Here is a 17,228-nt window from a genome sequence, read left to right as displayed (position 1 = left end):
AATGTTGGACTTTGGAGTATAGAAATTTAGATATTTGGCTTTCAATTAGATGTGTCCAACATAACCAATAACAATGTTTTAGAGGTTAATATGTGCATAGATAAAGATAAGGTACATGAAATTTCAATAATTCAGCATCAAACATTTAATGAAACTAAGGAGTAGAGATATAATACGACTATGATTTTAAAATGACAAAGAAGAAACCCGATAATCTAAACTAAACATTAAAATGATATTTATTCATCATCCAAAATCGGTGGTTAGATGTTTGATGCTTTTTTGTAGTGTTTGTCAACCACATACTTTTGTAGTGTTTTTCAACCATAAATTATAACCTCATAGGTTAAGAAAAAACATTCTCAATTTTTGAAACCCAAAAATAAAGAAGTGGGAGGACATAAAACCAATCCTAGAATTTCAATTTTACTTTTACTGTACTATCTTTTATCATTTATTTATCTTTTTCTGAAAAAGAAAAAATCAATCATTATCCTAAACTTGTGGAGCCTTATCATCAACTTGCACCAACCAATGCTTTAATTTTTATTTTTATTTTTATTTTTCAATGTTAAAAAGTATTCCTATATGTTTCATTAATCTTGTTGGTCTATGAAAGTTTTTTACATAATTTTACCCAAAAAAAGCAAGGCTCATAACATATACATTTCAAAGTAGATAAGACACAAAAAATTGTCTAAACGTTTGATGTTCAATAATAATAATATCAACTTTATAATTCTTAGTCGACTACAATCAACTGATTCAATCTAAATTACATCACAAAAGAACATTCAACCTCAAAAATTAAAAAAATTTGTAGCTTCTTGACAAAAACGAATCCATTTTTACATCAACCACCGTCACCGGCGGCATTGGCAGCGACCTTTTCCCTTCCGGCAACTTCAATTATCAGAAAACAGAGAAGAATGACGAGAAAGATCATAAGGAGCCCACAAACTATCAAGTGGACAAGGCTTCTTAGCATCTAATCTCAACCATGGCTTCCCCTTTCCACTCCAATGGAGTAAACTCGCCGGACCAGGATGAAGATCCCTACAAACCCCTTTCAAATTATCCCCACCCAACCCATGTTGGTTCCATCGATGCTCAACTCCTTCAACATCCCCTGCAAAAACAAGCAAAAATGGAGGCAACGATCCCAGTTCATAAATTCTGTTCTTCTTCTGAATCCTCATCCATTTATCCAGCCTCTCCGTGTATTTCCCTTCCCTCCATTTCCCCAAATCGATCACCATCACCCCCGTGTTGAAATAACACGCTCTCCGCCCTTCAAACGCCGCCGCATATTCTGAATTCACCCAAAATTTCGCCGTGAAGTAGTTCGTAAAATTCGCATGGCAATACTCCGGCGCTCCCAACACGTGATTCCCTAAATTTATCTTCCATAGCTTCGCTACGTCGTCCACCACTACCAGATCTGAATCGAAGTAGATGATTCGATTAACCGCGACTGGTAATAGTTCTGCTAAGTACATTATCGCGTAATTCAATGGCTGATCTAGAGCTCGTCGAATTGAGTAGGTGATCTTCCCTCTTACAAGATTTGAATCAAAATGGTAGAGATGGAAGTTCAGGTAAGGAAATGTAGTAGTGATGATGCGTCGTAGCTCTAAACGACGGTGCGTGACGATGAAGTGGAACACTATGTTCTCCGGGCAGGATGAGTGCTGAAGTACTGAAAACACTCCCGCTACTGATCCTCGGAGATAGGTAGCGTCCAAAGTCATGGCGATATGGATAACGGAAGGCTTCATCGTCCGTTGACATTCCCAGCCGTTTTGGAATGCCGGTGCTTCTCTGAAAACCGGCAACTCGCCGGATACCACCGTCGATGGGAACCGTAGCGTGACGGCAAGGAAGAAGAGTAAAACCAAAAAGGCCATTAGGGGAATTTGGAGGAAGAATAGGAAGACGAAGGCTTTGAGATGAAGAGAGGGGCAAAATTGGGAATTTGGAGTAAACTTTACTTTTTAGGTGGGGCCGGAATATTAAACGGACAAATGAAAGCCAGGCTGGCATTTTCATCCCGGGTTCTTAAACCCTGTGGACGCGCCTACACAATCCCTTTCGTCAAATAGCCGTACGATCTCTCATCGGATACGGAAATGAACGGGTATGATGATGGGAAGAAATTTGAGACGTACTTTGTTTGGTTTGACTTAATAGTTGACTTGAGAAAGGAAAAGAAAGAATTTTGAGACCGTTGGATTACAATCGTGGGGGTCCAGTGAACATCATAAATGTTAAAAATAATTAATTAATTAATTAATTAATTAATTTTGATTGGGTATAGGCTACCACTTGGTTTGATTGGAGACAAGACAATAATATCTAAACCCTATCGTAATCTAACGATATGATTTTTCGAATTTTAATTTTTAATGTTTTTCTCTTTTGGTGTTTTTAAATTAAATGCTTCCCAATTATTCAAATGCTTTTCAATTACTTTCTTTGCCCCCACCCTTTGTATTTTATGGCAATTTTAGTGGTTGGTTTAGGATGTGGGACAAATTAAAAAGGAATTCCGTGAATCTGATTTTCTAATACTTTTTATGTCCGGAAAGAGGAAAACCTCGTGAATGCTAAACACTAGCTTCCCTGACTTTTTTTTTCTTCCTTCTTTCTTCTTCCCTACTATATTATTAGATCATATGGTGGCTCTCATTAATTTTGTTATTGAATCTCACTCTTCATTTACTTTTAGATGATAATATGATCTAGATTTATCTTTATTTTATCATTTTTATTTTTGGTTCAATTCACATCTTGTTATTGTTGAGATTTACAATAAAGGTTTACAAATTACTATGATGATAATGATTTTTTTTTTCACACCCTTCTTTGAAAATGGGGTAGTACAAATCATATTCTTAAAAACTAAATTACTAAAAAGTTTAAAAGTTAGATAGACTATAGAAAACATTTTGAAAACTAATTTCTAAGAGAAAGTAAAAATGTATTTGAAGATGTTGAGTTGTGAAAGTGAAGATTATTTATTACAATTCCCATTCCAATGCGTTTACGTGAACATGGTCTATGGGCTTCACGAAGTAAGTAGTTTGATGGGCTGGCCCATCTACTTTTAGTGGGCCGCCAATGCACTCCTTCCTAACTCCAAACTCTAACCTCTCTCTATCCTATACCTCTCTCAATTATATATATACTTCGAATATTCACAAGTGTTAAGATTACTCTCTTAGACTTTTTTTCTTTAAAATTTTAAAACTGGAAGGTTAGACAAACAGTGGGTAATTACAAAAAGAGTAGCGATATTAGGGGTAGTAACCAAAACTATACTTTTATCGATCTATATTTGCAATATCGTCTATTAGTTAATAAAATTTGTTATTTTTATATTCTTTTAAAAAAAAATTACACATTTCGATTCTAATTATTAAATTTTCAGACAGTTGATAAAGAAAAGTTATATATGTCTTTCCTTTCTAAATTTGTGGTTATGTCTTTTGGGCTAAGATGAGTAGGTCGGGCTTTAAGGCTCAAGATGGCATGCAACACTCTCAAAGGAGAACCATGAGATAAGAAAAAGGGGAAATGGAAAAGAAATACAATCATAAGTGTTGTATTTTCAAGTGTTGAGATATTAATTAGGTTTGAATTAAGTGTTTTTGACTCTTTTCTTTTTTAGAAAAAGAAAAAGATTAATAAAGATTTTATGAAGGAGTAGAGCAACAAAATTTCGACTAAAATATTAATGAAATTTGGAGTTCATGAAGAAGGAAAATGAGGATGACTGGGTCCATGGGTGAATGAAAATCAACACATGCATGGCAGCAACAAATTAAACAACTTTATGTATAATTACTTAGGCAATGTGCCTTTGACTTTGACTTCTTCCAATTCCTTTAATATTCCGACAATTAATTCCTACCTTTACGTCTCTCTTTCCCCCAACACTTCCTAATTTCTTCATCTAATCTCTACTTTTTTTTTATTTAAAAAAATGACATTAATGGTTCTTCATGCAATTCCAAACTAAAAAAATACATTATTCTAGTACTTATGGTACACAATTTTGATGCTCTAAGTTCGAAAGAGAACGAATTCAATAAGTTAAGAGATTGTGATTAAAGAATAAACTTACTATTCTTGAAACTGTAACAATGTATCTATCCAGGTGCTTGTTAGAGGTATAGCTCTTTCTAATCTCCTCGAATCAGGGCATACCCATTGATCATCTAATTGCTAGACTCAACTACAAATTAACAACTTCTATTAGGCGTAGTTTGGTCCTAGTATATGATGATGTTCTTGTGGGTTCGGACATGTATTGCATGCATGCATCCTTGTTGAACATTTCATTAGGTTTAGGCTTTAACAAATACATCGACCTTGTCCAATTTCCAAGTTCACCGTACCGTCGTTTTAATTTACTACTCACATGTAGGCTTTAAGGCTCTTCTATAGTTGACCAAAGTCTTGTTATTTTTTGTCTACTTTTATGTCGATGTCTACAAAATCACTTGTAAACATTGATTACCAATCATTGCGTTTACAGGATAAAGATGGAGATCATAGATAGAAGTAGGAATCTCAAATTTATAAATATTGAATTTGAGTAGCTCTTTTTAGAGCTGGTATTAGGTTTAGTAGACCTAATTAAGGGGACAAAGTGGTTCATTATTGTAGTACTTAGTGTTATTAGTTTAGTATGATGGTAAGTGTTGGAGGAAAGGCCACGTCGATGGTCATAACACCACAAAGATAAAGTCGAGATTTTTATTAATTAATTCCAAAAACTGACCAGAACGCATAAATTAGAATCCAATATGATTAAAACTATATTAATTAACACCAAATTGGATTAATTGATAACACCAATTATATATTTAACTGTTCCAAATTTGAAATTGGGCACTAGGGTTTTGACGATAGACATTTTTCTTTTTTCACATTGTTGGGTAATACGTCCAAGTTGGTATTATTAATACCAATCTCCAGCTGAAGTCTCTGCTGCAAAAGCAACTGCTTAATTAAACTATTTGACCAATCATATTTCCATACTCTCTTTCTCCAATTATTCAATAATTACCCACTTTTCAATTTTATATGCTTTTTGTTTCTTTTCATGTTTATCCTATGCTCTTACTATTTATAATGTTTGAATTAAAGTTCCCTCATTAACTCCGTTGAATGTAATACTTATAAATCTACCTATGTACTAATAACCAAACTGTTAGATATATAAATATGGGATTCCATTTCGAATGTATTAGTAAAATCTTTCTATTCTTTTTCGATACGGAACCTTCAATATATTTTTTTAAAATTATTTCTCTTTCGAGATCCAATCACTCATTAACAATATGAGAGATTAGTAAATAAATTCTTGTAACGGTGGCTATTTAACTTCACATGTATTGGGTTGTATCACAACTTTTTTAATTTCGGTATTTGAGTTTTATTGATCTTTGATATATCATATTAGATAACATGGAGCTTTATCTTAAATTGATAAGAAGATAGGTAACATTTAGAAGTGAAGTTGTTTCATATCGAAAAAGTTAATGAAAGTGATAGACTCCAAGCACTATAAAATAAACTCTAATTTTAAATTACCTCAATTTGACACACTTAAACTTTACATAAAATTGATCTTAATGTTAAATTACCTCAATTCGACACACTTTGACTTGACATATTAATTCAGTTGTGTGAGTTGTGTTATACTTTAAGAGGATGTTTATGTAACTAATCCGTCATCGGAGAAAGAGTTTTGTGTGATTGAAATAGTTGCTTATGAAACAAAAAATTTTAGGATGTGATAATTATTGTTTGGTTGATTTGAAGTTTTTCCACTTTTTTTTTCTCTGTTGTTTTTATTTCTCTACTTATTATTATTATTGGTGTGGTAATAATGAGAGATTCTTCCCACAAATAATTTTCTAATTCTCAAAAAAGAGTATTAGAACTAATTGGTTAAAATAATGCCACAATTACATAAAAGGTTTTGAAACTCAAGGAAAAACAATCATATATAAATATTCAATGTTTTGATCAACTATGGACCTATTCAACTTTGATATTCATATATCTAAAAAAAATGAAATAATAATTAATAAGATGCAATGCCAAGTGTTCAATAATAAACCTTACATGAACCCCAAGATCCCATATAATTGGACTCCAAGTGACTATTATTTAATAAATATTTGTGTCTTTGATTAATTTAGCTTTAAGCAACATTTTATATATATATATCAATAAAATTTAATACTTATTGTCAATTGTCAAATAAGAATCTTTGATAACCAATTTCACATTGCTTGTTTTGATTTAATTTAATTTAGTTACAAATTAGTATTGATGTTGACCACGTAACGCAATTTTCAAAGGGGTTAACAAAATTTAAATATAAAAATAAAGATTTAAGTATAAAACAAACTTAATTGAGTGGGAAATTAGTTTAGTAATTAATTATTTATACAAATAAACGTCATCATGCAATTATAAATTAATTTGGCAACAAACTCTCTCTGATATTTCTGAAGTATATTTTATATTAATACAATATATATATATATATATATATATATATATATTTCAATGCTTCATATCTCAAATATAATTAATACATTTAACATTCTTTTTAACAATATAAACGAACTTTCCTTCTTAGGAAGGATTGAGTTTTTATATTTTAGTACCAACAAAACAGGAGAAATAAGCTTTTTAAAGTGTTAGCAGATCATTGCAAACACCTTACAGAAAAAGAAATAGAAGTTTTCACAAGACTGGCATTACTATATCAAAACCACCTTTGTTGAAAGAGGGAAGAAACCACTAAAAGCAAAACTACTAGGCCAAGTTGGTTGGTATTTAAAATTGTATGAAACTGAGTTATCAACTCCAACTTGTTACAAAAGGGATGATTTAAAGGTGAATTTTTCATATCGAACGAATTTCAAGTTGTGCTTGTAATGACAAGAGATATTTGGGACATTGAACCGAGGGATTGTGAGCATAGTGGCATAACTTATTACCCACAATAAGTTCATACAACTACAAAATGGCAGCCCACAGAATAACAAAAAAAAAAAAAATTATATTCAATATGGAGTTTCATCTCAAAACTAATCAACAATTTGAGAAATGACTTAAAAAGCTCCCACTATTACGACGAACAACTAGGAACTCATTTATTAATGTACTCGTAAACTCTAAAGTCAAAAAAAAAATTCATGACCCACCGGAAAAAAATTCATTATGTGAAAATTGTTTCATTCCAACCGAACGGTTTTCTCTTAAATTACCCTAATTTTACAAATACACTCTCTCAAAACATTATATCACTCACACAATTGAACCAGTACGTCAAGATTAAATTTGATCTTCAAATTGGAATAATGATGTCAATATTACTTTCTCAAACCTTTCACAATGCGACACAACTAGTCTTATAATAACTTCGTCAAACCCAACATTAAAATCACTTAAACAATGAAATTCTCAACGCATGTCCCCTCAAGATAGTATTAATAAAGAAAAAAAAAACTATTATCGAATACGTCAAATTCTTCTAAACTTAAAATCAAATACCCTATAAAAAAAAAAAAAAAAATAGGGTTTGTGATGTATGTTATCCAGAATTTGAAAACCAGAGCAGAGAAATATATATACACACAGATTCATTTATCCAGTTTTCTCAGAATCAATTAATTAAACACATACTATAAAACAACCACTCCCTTCCAAGTTGTTTAATTTCATTTGACCTTTTTCTCCCATCCAAAGTTTCAAAAATTAAAAACATAAATTTGAAGTTTCCATGTCGGCAAATATGACGTATTCGTCTTTTTCTAGCCCCCACTTGCTTCTTCTTCTTCTTTTCTTTTTTTTTTTTCTTTCTTTAAATATTATTAATTATCTTTTTCGTATTTAAATAAAAGACTCAAGAAATGGACCCCCATTTCATCTTACTAATTGTTTGGTCTACTCATATATCATATTAATAATTCTTTGTTTTTTTTTTCTTTGTTTTTTTTTTTTTTTTTTTTGCATGTGATTTAACGTGCGTTCACATTTCTTTTGAAATAAATAATAACCGTTGGTTATGGCATAAGCTAATCAAATCTCCTCACTCATCACACCTAATTAATATTAGCCACTATTTAATTAATTAATGCTTTTCCACTTTTAGGCTTTAATTTCTTTGTATAATCGGATCTATATGAAAACAATATACATTATGAATGGACCCTAATTAATTATCAGATGTTAAATACAAGTTGAATAAAATCGTTCATATTATGCTTTATTGTTACTTAAACACCAAATGAAAATCGACAAAGTATTGCATAAAATGTGGGTTCGTTCTCTATGAATTTTTAAGGCTGAAATGGGACTTTATTACTCTTTAATTATTCGAGAAAATGCCATTTTTGTTTTATTTTATTTTTACATCAAATCATTAATTTTTATTAATGCTTCAAAAAACAATATATGAAATATGTGATTTCTGGTAGACACCAAGTATAAAGTCAAAGAAAATATAAAAGAAACTTTTAAGGCTTGATTTTTCTTTTGATAATTTATTTAGGCTTAAAATTCAAACATGTGGGTTATGAAATATACATAAAAACTTACCAACAAATAAGGAAGAAAAAAATTTAATTAGTCATTACACATAACTTACATGTATGTTAAGTATAGCACAAAACATGTTCGATGTCTAAAATGAATATTAAATTGGACTTAATTAGTCATTACACGTAACTTACATTATATTATATATAATTTTTTAGTTGAACTAGTTTATTTTTTTATAAAGATGCGGACAACATGGTTATCGAAAGATTCTAAACCACTAATCTAATCATTATCTCATTATTTACATTTTTAGATGATATACGAACAAACAATTATTTGCATCGTTGCATTTTCTATATTATTGTTGTGATTTATATTAACAAAGTACATTATCAAACAAATCACATGCATGCATTCAATCTCTATCCGACCCCATTCTTTGACTAGATCAAAATCAAGTATTCATTCATAAATATAAAATATTATTTGACAGAAACAACAACAATATTTCAAGGACAAATAAGTCATTTCTTCGCATGGGAATGGGTTACAAATTATATAACATATATATCTCAAACGTTTATTCAATCCATTTCCAAACTACACGGTTTTAAATGGAAAGTATTATTTTTAAAGTTTGTTTATTATTTGAAAGAAAAAAAAAATGTAAAATTTTTCAGTACAATTTCCAAGGTAGTTTGTGATATATGTATAGAGTCAATTAAGTCTCTAAATCATCTACCTAGATTTCTTTAGAAACTTGTAATGGAATGAGTTTATAGTTTAATGTAATTCAAACTCGTATTTGAATCGAGTATTTTAGGTCCAATTTGTAATACAATACCTCATTTTGTTTCCATGGTTTTCTGTCGAACCCTTCGTTCCATCGTTTTTACACTTCATGATTTGGATCACATTCCAATCCCCAAACAACCCATCAAGCAATAAAGAAGATTTTCCTTATGTATAATTGAGAATTATAAACAAATGTTGGTAATTATAAAGTATAAAAAATTACAGTACTACAAATTTTATGAGTGATAGACTTGAATGGTATATTATTGGTGATGGACCAACAACGATACGATCTTTTATCGATAGACTTTTTTATATTTGTAAACGTTTTAAAATGTTGATATGTATGTTAATATCTTTATTGTGATTATTCCAACCAAACTTTTAATTATAATTAGGGTAAAAATATAAGTATTTGAATATAAAAAAACAAATCATTTATAATGAATAGAGAAAAATGTGGGAGTGAACCTTTTCAAGCATGATTTAGTGAATTATTGACAAAAATGTATATTTAAAGACTATTTCATGATTTTAGGTGTTGAATTTACAAGGATAAGAAATATATATATATATATATATATATATATATATATATATATATATATATATATATATATATATATATATATATATATATTTGTATCTTATCCTCTCCAATCTCCACCAATGGGGAGAGGGCATGGTCTATGTGGTGTACAGTGTCCATTTTGTAGGTCCCACTCAACACCCAATCATAATTAAGGTTTTTTTTTTCTTCTCTCTCTCTCTCTCTTGTAGTCAACAAAAGCAGCTACTCACACCCTCATCTCTTTGAATGCCACCTCATCATTGCCTCCCTTTACATTTTCTCCTATATTTTCTTAAAAGAATCTCATTTCATATATATATGATATATATGTTGGTTGAGAGAACTTGAGATAAAGGTAGAATTTGGTATGATTCACATTATACAAAATCAATAGTGTTTAGAGGAATTATTAATGTTGTTATTATAAATGAATTATTAAATTATTTATGAAGTGGCAGATGAAATGTATAAACAATATTATATTCTTTGAAAGGACAACAAGTTGGGCAAAATTGGTGCAACATTTAATTAAAAATTTTATCCCAAGATATTTTATTCCCAATTTCTTTTTTTTTTTTTTTAATTATTATTGGATCATGGGGAAAAAGATTGAAGTGACCACCAATACCATAATAGATGTATTTAATTATTTTTATAATTTGTTGTTACTTAGCTTTAAATTGGTGATGTGGATGCTTTCGTGAAAGTGATTGGATGATTTAATATAGCCACTCACGTAATTCAACAATTTTCATATTTATTACAATTGTACAACCCTAAATTAAAATTCTAAATTAATTTTCAACCTCATAATATAGTTCCTATTTCTCATTGTTAATATCAATGGTATTGATCTGAAATTAATATTTGTGTTTAAAATAATTAATGTGTAAATGATTATTTAACTAAATGTCATATTATTTAATCACGTAAAATAAAAAATAAACGATAACTTTTTATATTAAATATTTAAGAGCCCTAATATATTGAGTGTTAATTCAAATTAATAGTAACAGTTAATTGATGTTAATGTACTTATCAATTATACTATATTCTTATTGTAATCATTCTCTACATATAAAGTTCTTGCATTTATGTATATATATATTTTTTTTTTTTTTTGAAATAACAAATCTTGAGATATGACTAGTGAAATCATATTAAGCAAACATAAACATTAGTTAATGTGCTAAATTATTCTCTTTCTTATTATTTTGTATTGTTTTGAAATAATTATCATTAAATTAGAAAAGTTTACCATTTTTAAACCGACAACATATTCAACATTTTGCATTTGATGTTTGTAATTACATTTATCATACATTGAACATAAAGCTTAGGACAACGTGAGAGATTCACAAACTTTGTATAAGCAACCAATGTGTATTTACGTTTTATTTTTCTTGTTTTTCTCCCAAGCATAGTGTGTGCATGATTAGTCAATATTTTACTTACATAATTTAAATTGATGCAATTTAACTCCAATATAGAAATGTTATATTTTTCTGAGATGCTACTCAGTTTGATATATTTGTCAAATATATTCATAATATAATTTATAAATTAGATCATTTGCTTGATTTTACACGTAGAAGGAAAAGTGTTTGGTAAAATTTGTGGCATCAAAAGCTATTGGTTAAAAACAAGTTGGCCTCTCAAAAAACCAAATGTAATAAAAGGCAAGCCCTCCAATAAAGTGTACTACTTGGGAAATCCCACTCAAAAGTTTGGCAATATATGTGTGTGTGTGTGTGTGCATATATATATATATATATATCTAAAAATAAAAAAGTTCTTCGATTCCTTTTTTCCTTTACATGTAGGTTATTTGTGTGTACTTTTTACTTTAATTATTAATTGGAAACCAAAATTTCAAAATTTTCGGCATAAAACATCACTACTTCACGCTTCTACTTCCTAATTTGTTTGAATCATGTTCTATATTTATCCAGCTTGATTAAAAAAGTCCCTAATAGTTAAAGATTAACAAAAAAGAAAAAAAAAACCTAAATTTCTCATAAGAATATAATTAGTAATGATTGATATACATCATAGTACTTTAGAAATTTGGTTAATTTTATAGATAGAGTCAACTTTTGAGTGCAAATACTACTAATTTTTACATATATTTTATTGGGGTGGAAAAATCATGTACAAAATTACGACCATTCAATTAATTAAAAGTGCTGTCCATACTTTAATGAAAAGATGATCAACTTTTTTCTGTTCCAATTCTCTAATCTTTTATTTATTTATTTATTTTGTCCACTTTCTTCATTTTTATTTAAAATAAATTACACAAAATGCGCAAATGAAGACAATAATTATTCATGAAATGAAAAAAAAAAGTTGGAAGTAAAGTTAGACCGAATCTTGTTGATTTAGATTTAAGTGATGCAGAAGTGCTAATCCTTATTGGTTAATAACAACTGTTAGTTAATTAATTAAAGGCATAAGTGTGTGGACATAGCTTTGATTGGAGGGTTTTGATGGGAAAAAGAAAGTGACGTCAAAAAAAGAAAGGAAGAAGACAAAATTTTGTAATTAAATAATCCTAAGTTTATCTTGAAACTCAAAAAGAGTAAAAAAGAAAGTATTGATCACAAAAGCCCAAAGATTTTGAGCAGAGTTCAGATTGATGTTCATCATTACTTATTTGATTTCATTTCAAATTTTATCATTTATTGTATTCCTTGTTAGGTACATCTCCAAGTAATCAATTACACTTTTTCCTTTCCTTTTAATAATTCATTTTTTTTCTTAATTGTTAAATACAAACAAGCCACCACACGTTTTATTCTTTGTTTATAATATATGTATGTACGTCTTAAATTAAATTAGGTTCAATTTGAGATATTTTATTAAAAAATTATTATTCTATGATCTCTTTAATTTGACTTTAATTGTTCGTCATACCTCACTTTAAAACTATCTTTTAACAAGGTTTGTATCTAATTACAACATATTTAATTATATATGCTTCACACATTTAAAAAATGTTTGTAGAGTATTGGAAAATAATGTTTGATATGAAAATAGAAAGAATAATGATGAAAACAAAATATCAGGAAAGGTTAAATTGAGGTGTGGGAGAGAGCCACCGTCACTCACAAGGACGCCGGGATTTAATAATTAATAAAGAGAGGGGGGGGGGGGGGGGGGGGGGGGAATTGAAGTGGGGCCCGCGGTAAAAGGAAGGACAAGTCCGTACATGCATCGCGAAATATAAAAATAAGAAAAAAAGAAAAGTCGGGTTGTTTGGAGAGAGTGGGACCGAAGGAACTATCGGACCAAAACAGTTGAGAGCCGTGGATTGGGAAGAGGAATGGAGGGTGGAGATGGGGGGGGGGGGGGGGGGCGGAGAAGTGGAATTATTGGACGCGATACGAATAGGGAAAAACAAGATAAGTTTAGTTGAGTTGAGGGAAAGACATGTCAGCGTTGGTTCGGAAATAATAGAATCGTGATGTTTTTTCTTTTTATTAAAAAGAAAAAAAGGGAGGAGGAATCTGGTGAGGGAGAGTGTACATTTGATACTAAAATGAACCTAGGTAATAAAGACAAACGAATCAGAAGAGGCCACGGTGGAATTAAGGGTTTTGTTTGGAGTTTAGTGGGATTTTGCATTTGCAAAGGGTGGAAAGACCCCTATGCCTCTCTCTCTCTCTCTCTCTCTCTCTCTCTCTCTCTCTCTCTCTCTCTCTCTATCTAATCCAATCCTTGATGAAAGATGATCAACAAGAATCAAGCATCAGTAGCAGCAGTATCAGATAAGATACATTCCACATGGAGAAATTTCTTTCTTTCTTTCTTTCTTTCTTTCTTTTTTTTTTTTTCAAGTAATTAATTTTGAATATTAATTATTTAAAATAAAATTAAAAAGAGAGAGAGAGAGAGAGAGAGAGAGAGAAAAAGAGAAGCAGCAAAATTCAGGGGGGATGAACTTAAAGAAAACACGGTCCAGGGTCATGTGAACCCCATCAACTTGTTTTTAATGGACCCCACCTCTCTCTCATCCTCCTAGAGTTGACCCTTTTTTTTTCCCTTTCCAATTTTCATTTATAATTCCATCATCTTCTAAATATGCGTTTCTAATTGGGTACTTCTTTTTTCATTTTTTATTTTTTTTATTAAAAAAAAAAAAAAAAAAAAAAAAACGTAGACTTCCGAAAAAAATTAAATTATAAAGTCCACACCCCCCCCCCCCTATATAAATCCATGCCTTTCCAATTCATTCCCATAATCTCACCCTTTTTTTTTTTTTTTTTTGCGTTTTCTCTCTTTAAATTTCCAATAATATGGACGGGATTTGCATTGACGAAACAACTTCCACCGAATCTAAATCTCCACCGCCGGACAACAGTCTCTGCCGCGTCGGAAGTGGCGTCACCAGTGTGGTTCTGGATTCCGACTCCAGCGGCGGGGGAGTTGAAGCGGAGTCAAGGAAATTACCATCTTCCCGTTACAAAGGAGTGGTCCCACAGCCCAACGGCCGATGGGGGGCTCAGATTTACGAGAAGCATCAAAGAGTATGGCTGGGTACTTTCAACGAAGAGGATGAAGCAGCACGTGCTTACGACGTGGCTGCTCAACGTTTCCGTGGCCGTGACGCCGTTACTAATTTCAAGCCGTTAACACACGGCGGTGGTGAAGAAGACGACATCGTATCCGCTTTCCTCAACTCCCATTCCAAGGCGGAGATCGTCGACATGTTACGTAAGCATACTTATTTAGATGAACTCCACCAAAGCAAACGAAACGCTGGGTTATCCGGTTCAGATCGTAAACGAAACCGTTTGTTATCCGGTTCCGATGATGAACCGGAAACCGCTCGGGAACTTTTGTTTGAAAAAGCCGTAACTCCAAGCGACGTGGGGAAATTAAACCGTTTGGTCATACCAAAACAACACGCGGAAAAGAATTTCCCTCTCCAAACCGGTTCGACCGCTTCCTCGAAAGGTCTGTTGTTGAACTTTGAAGATGGAGGAGGGAAAGTCTGGCGGTTCAGGTACTCGTATTGGAATAGTAGCCAAAGCTATGTGTTGACGAAAGGATGGAGCCGGTTCGTGAAAGAAAAGAATTTGAAAGCCGGTGACATTGTTAGCTTCTTGAAATCGACCGGACAAGACAAACAGCTTTACATTGAATGGAAGGCACGAAAGGCTTCTACTACAACCGGGTCCGCTATCAACCCGGTTCAGACCTTTAGACTGTTTGGAGTTGACATTATCAAAGCTTCGCCGAATAGTGGGTGTAGTGAGAAGAGAAGGAGAGAGTTGGAATTTCTCACTTTACAATGTACCAAAAAACAAAGGATTGTCGGAGCATTGTAACGTACATATTTTCCCCTTTTTTTTTCTTTCTTTCTTTTCTATTTTACATGTTAATTTCTTGATGAAGAATGAGATGGAAATGATTCCAAAAAAAGATAATTAATTGTAAAAAAGAGAAAATTTTCTAGTTTGAATTTTTAGGTTAATTCTATACATACAAAATTAAACCTACTTGTTTGATTATTTATTTATTTTCTTCCTGTATTTTCTAGCTTTTTGTGGGAAAAGAAAATATTAAAGAGTTGCAATTTTAAAATAAAAACAAAAAGTTAGAGTTGGAGTGTGTGTGTGACAAAATCTATTAATCAAGTTGTTATTGATATGCCAAATCTAAATATTATATCTTTACATAGTTTATATAAAGATATGCTCCAATTTGTTTTACGCTATCAGATTTTGATTTTTTTTTATTTTTTCCCATCATTAATATATTTTGAAAGGAAAGGTTTTAAGAATTAATCTACATCCTAATATTTCTTAAGATTTTCTTTTCCAAAATTTCCCTTTTGAATGTGATGTCTATTCCCATGTATATCAATGATTTCCAATTCTTTCTTTTTCCCCAGATTTTGATGTTTTATGTTATTATAATTGTCTTTCTAATTTTGGAAGATTTTCAAAAATCTCATTCTATGGTATGAAATCATGCCCTATTATTCCTATTTTGAAAAAGCAAAAAATAAAATAAAAGATGTATGAAAAGAATAATAGGAAATTAATGGAATATAAGAGAGAAGGTATATATCCAGAGATTGAAAAAGGGTAATTAAAATGAGGATTATTGTAATTGAATATGAAAATGTACAAGTTGAATAAAAGAATCAATTACTTTTTTTTTTTTTCAAATAATTGTAAAAGCAATAATAATATTATTGATATCTTAATAAATAAAATAAAATAAAATAAAAAATCAAGTTGTAGCAAAGTGACAAAATTCACTTCTCAATCACAATTTTGCCCTCTTGCAAAAACGCGTTCACTCTTTCATCAAAATTTTGTAAATTGGACCACTTTTCCACATTCAAACCCTTCATTTTTCTCCTCTCTTTTAAATCTGTGGAAAACAAAATATAAAACATTCAAACTTTCAATTATTCTTACAAAATTAATACCACAATTAATTCTGTGTATGAATTTAAAGTCATTTTGTGTTATGAAAATGCACTTAATTAAAGGATGGTTAGTAAAATAAAATGCATATACCATATGATTTGATTAATTTGTGAAAATGACACATCCCAACTATGTTCTATATGTGAGTTGTTGAATTTAATATGTTACCACATAGTAGTTGTGACGTATGGATACAAATCATCAACAACACAATATATAATTCTTCCTTCTTTTATGTTTTTTTTCCCTTCATATTTTCAAATTTCATTATTTTATTTCTACACTATACTATTTTCTATGTTTCAATACATACATACTTTTATATATATATATATATATATATATATATATATTAGATTAATATACTATTTTCCATAAAGTTATTTAATTAATGGTTGGTGTTTTACATCAATCAAATATAAATTTGTGTTAAGAACTCAATATTATTGAAATTAGTGAGTCTCTATAAACTTTCTAATGTTTTTTAATTAAAATTTATAGGTAAATTTAACATTAAAGTGGTAGTATATTGGGTAGTTTGTTACATAACTTAAATATTTTTAGAAAATAATATACTTGACTTTTAAAAATAATTATTTGAGTATATGATAATTTTCAAATTATGAATAGTACGAAAAATAAAACTATTAACAAAATATAGTAAAAATTTCAAATGAACTATACAAAGTTTAATGATACTCCTTTTTTACGAATAAATTTATACAATAACCGACAAAGTGGACTTAGTTGTATTTCGTTTTTTAACTACTTTTTCTTTATTAGGAGGGGAAAAAAAACAATGTCAATTTACTTTGATGAAATATGATATCTTTCTTACTATAATT

At 30.2% G+C, this 17,228-nt stretch overlaps 2 protein-coding genes across 2 annotated transcripts; one reads left to right on the top strand and one right to left on the bottom strand.

Annotated features, from left to right (window-relative positions):
• Positions 1-693: 693 nt before the first annotated feature.
• On the bottom strand, positions 694-2,045 carry LOC103489251 (probable galacturonosyltransferase-like 3). The gene has a single exon (XM_008448334.3). The coding sequence runs from the start codon at positions 1,905-1,907 to the stop codon at positions 906-908; it is 1,002 nt and encodes a 333-aa protein (XP_008446556.2). The 5' UTR covers positions 1,908-2,045; the 3' UTR covers positions 694-905.
• An 11,958-nt stretch (positions 2,046-14,003) lies between these two features.
• LOC103489254 (AP2/ERF and B3 domain-containing transcription repressor RAV2-like) lies at positions 14,004-15,404 on the top strand. The gene has a single exon (XM_008448336.3). The coding sequence runs from the start codon at positions 14,236-14,238 to the stop codon at positions 15,268-15,270; it is 1,035 nt and encodes a 344-aa protein (XP_008446558.1). The 5' UTR covers positions 14,004-14,235; the 3' UTR covers positions 15,271-15,404.
• Positions 15,405-17,228: the final 1,824 nt, after the last annotated feature.

Source organism: Cucumis melo, chromosome 10 (assembly GCF_025177605.1).
Source record: "Cucumis melo cultivar AY chromosome 10, USDA_Cmelo_AY_1.0, whole genome shotgun sequence".
Lineage (NCBI taxonomy): Eukaryota > Viridiplantae > Streptophyta > Magnoliopsida > Cucurbitales > Cucurbitaceae > Cucumis > Cucumis melo.
Note: the sequence above shows the minus strand (reverse complement) of the source record. Positions and strands in the feature narration are given on the sequence as shown.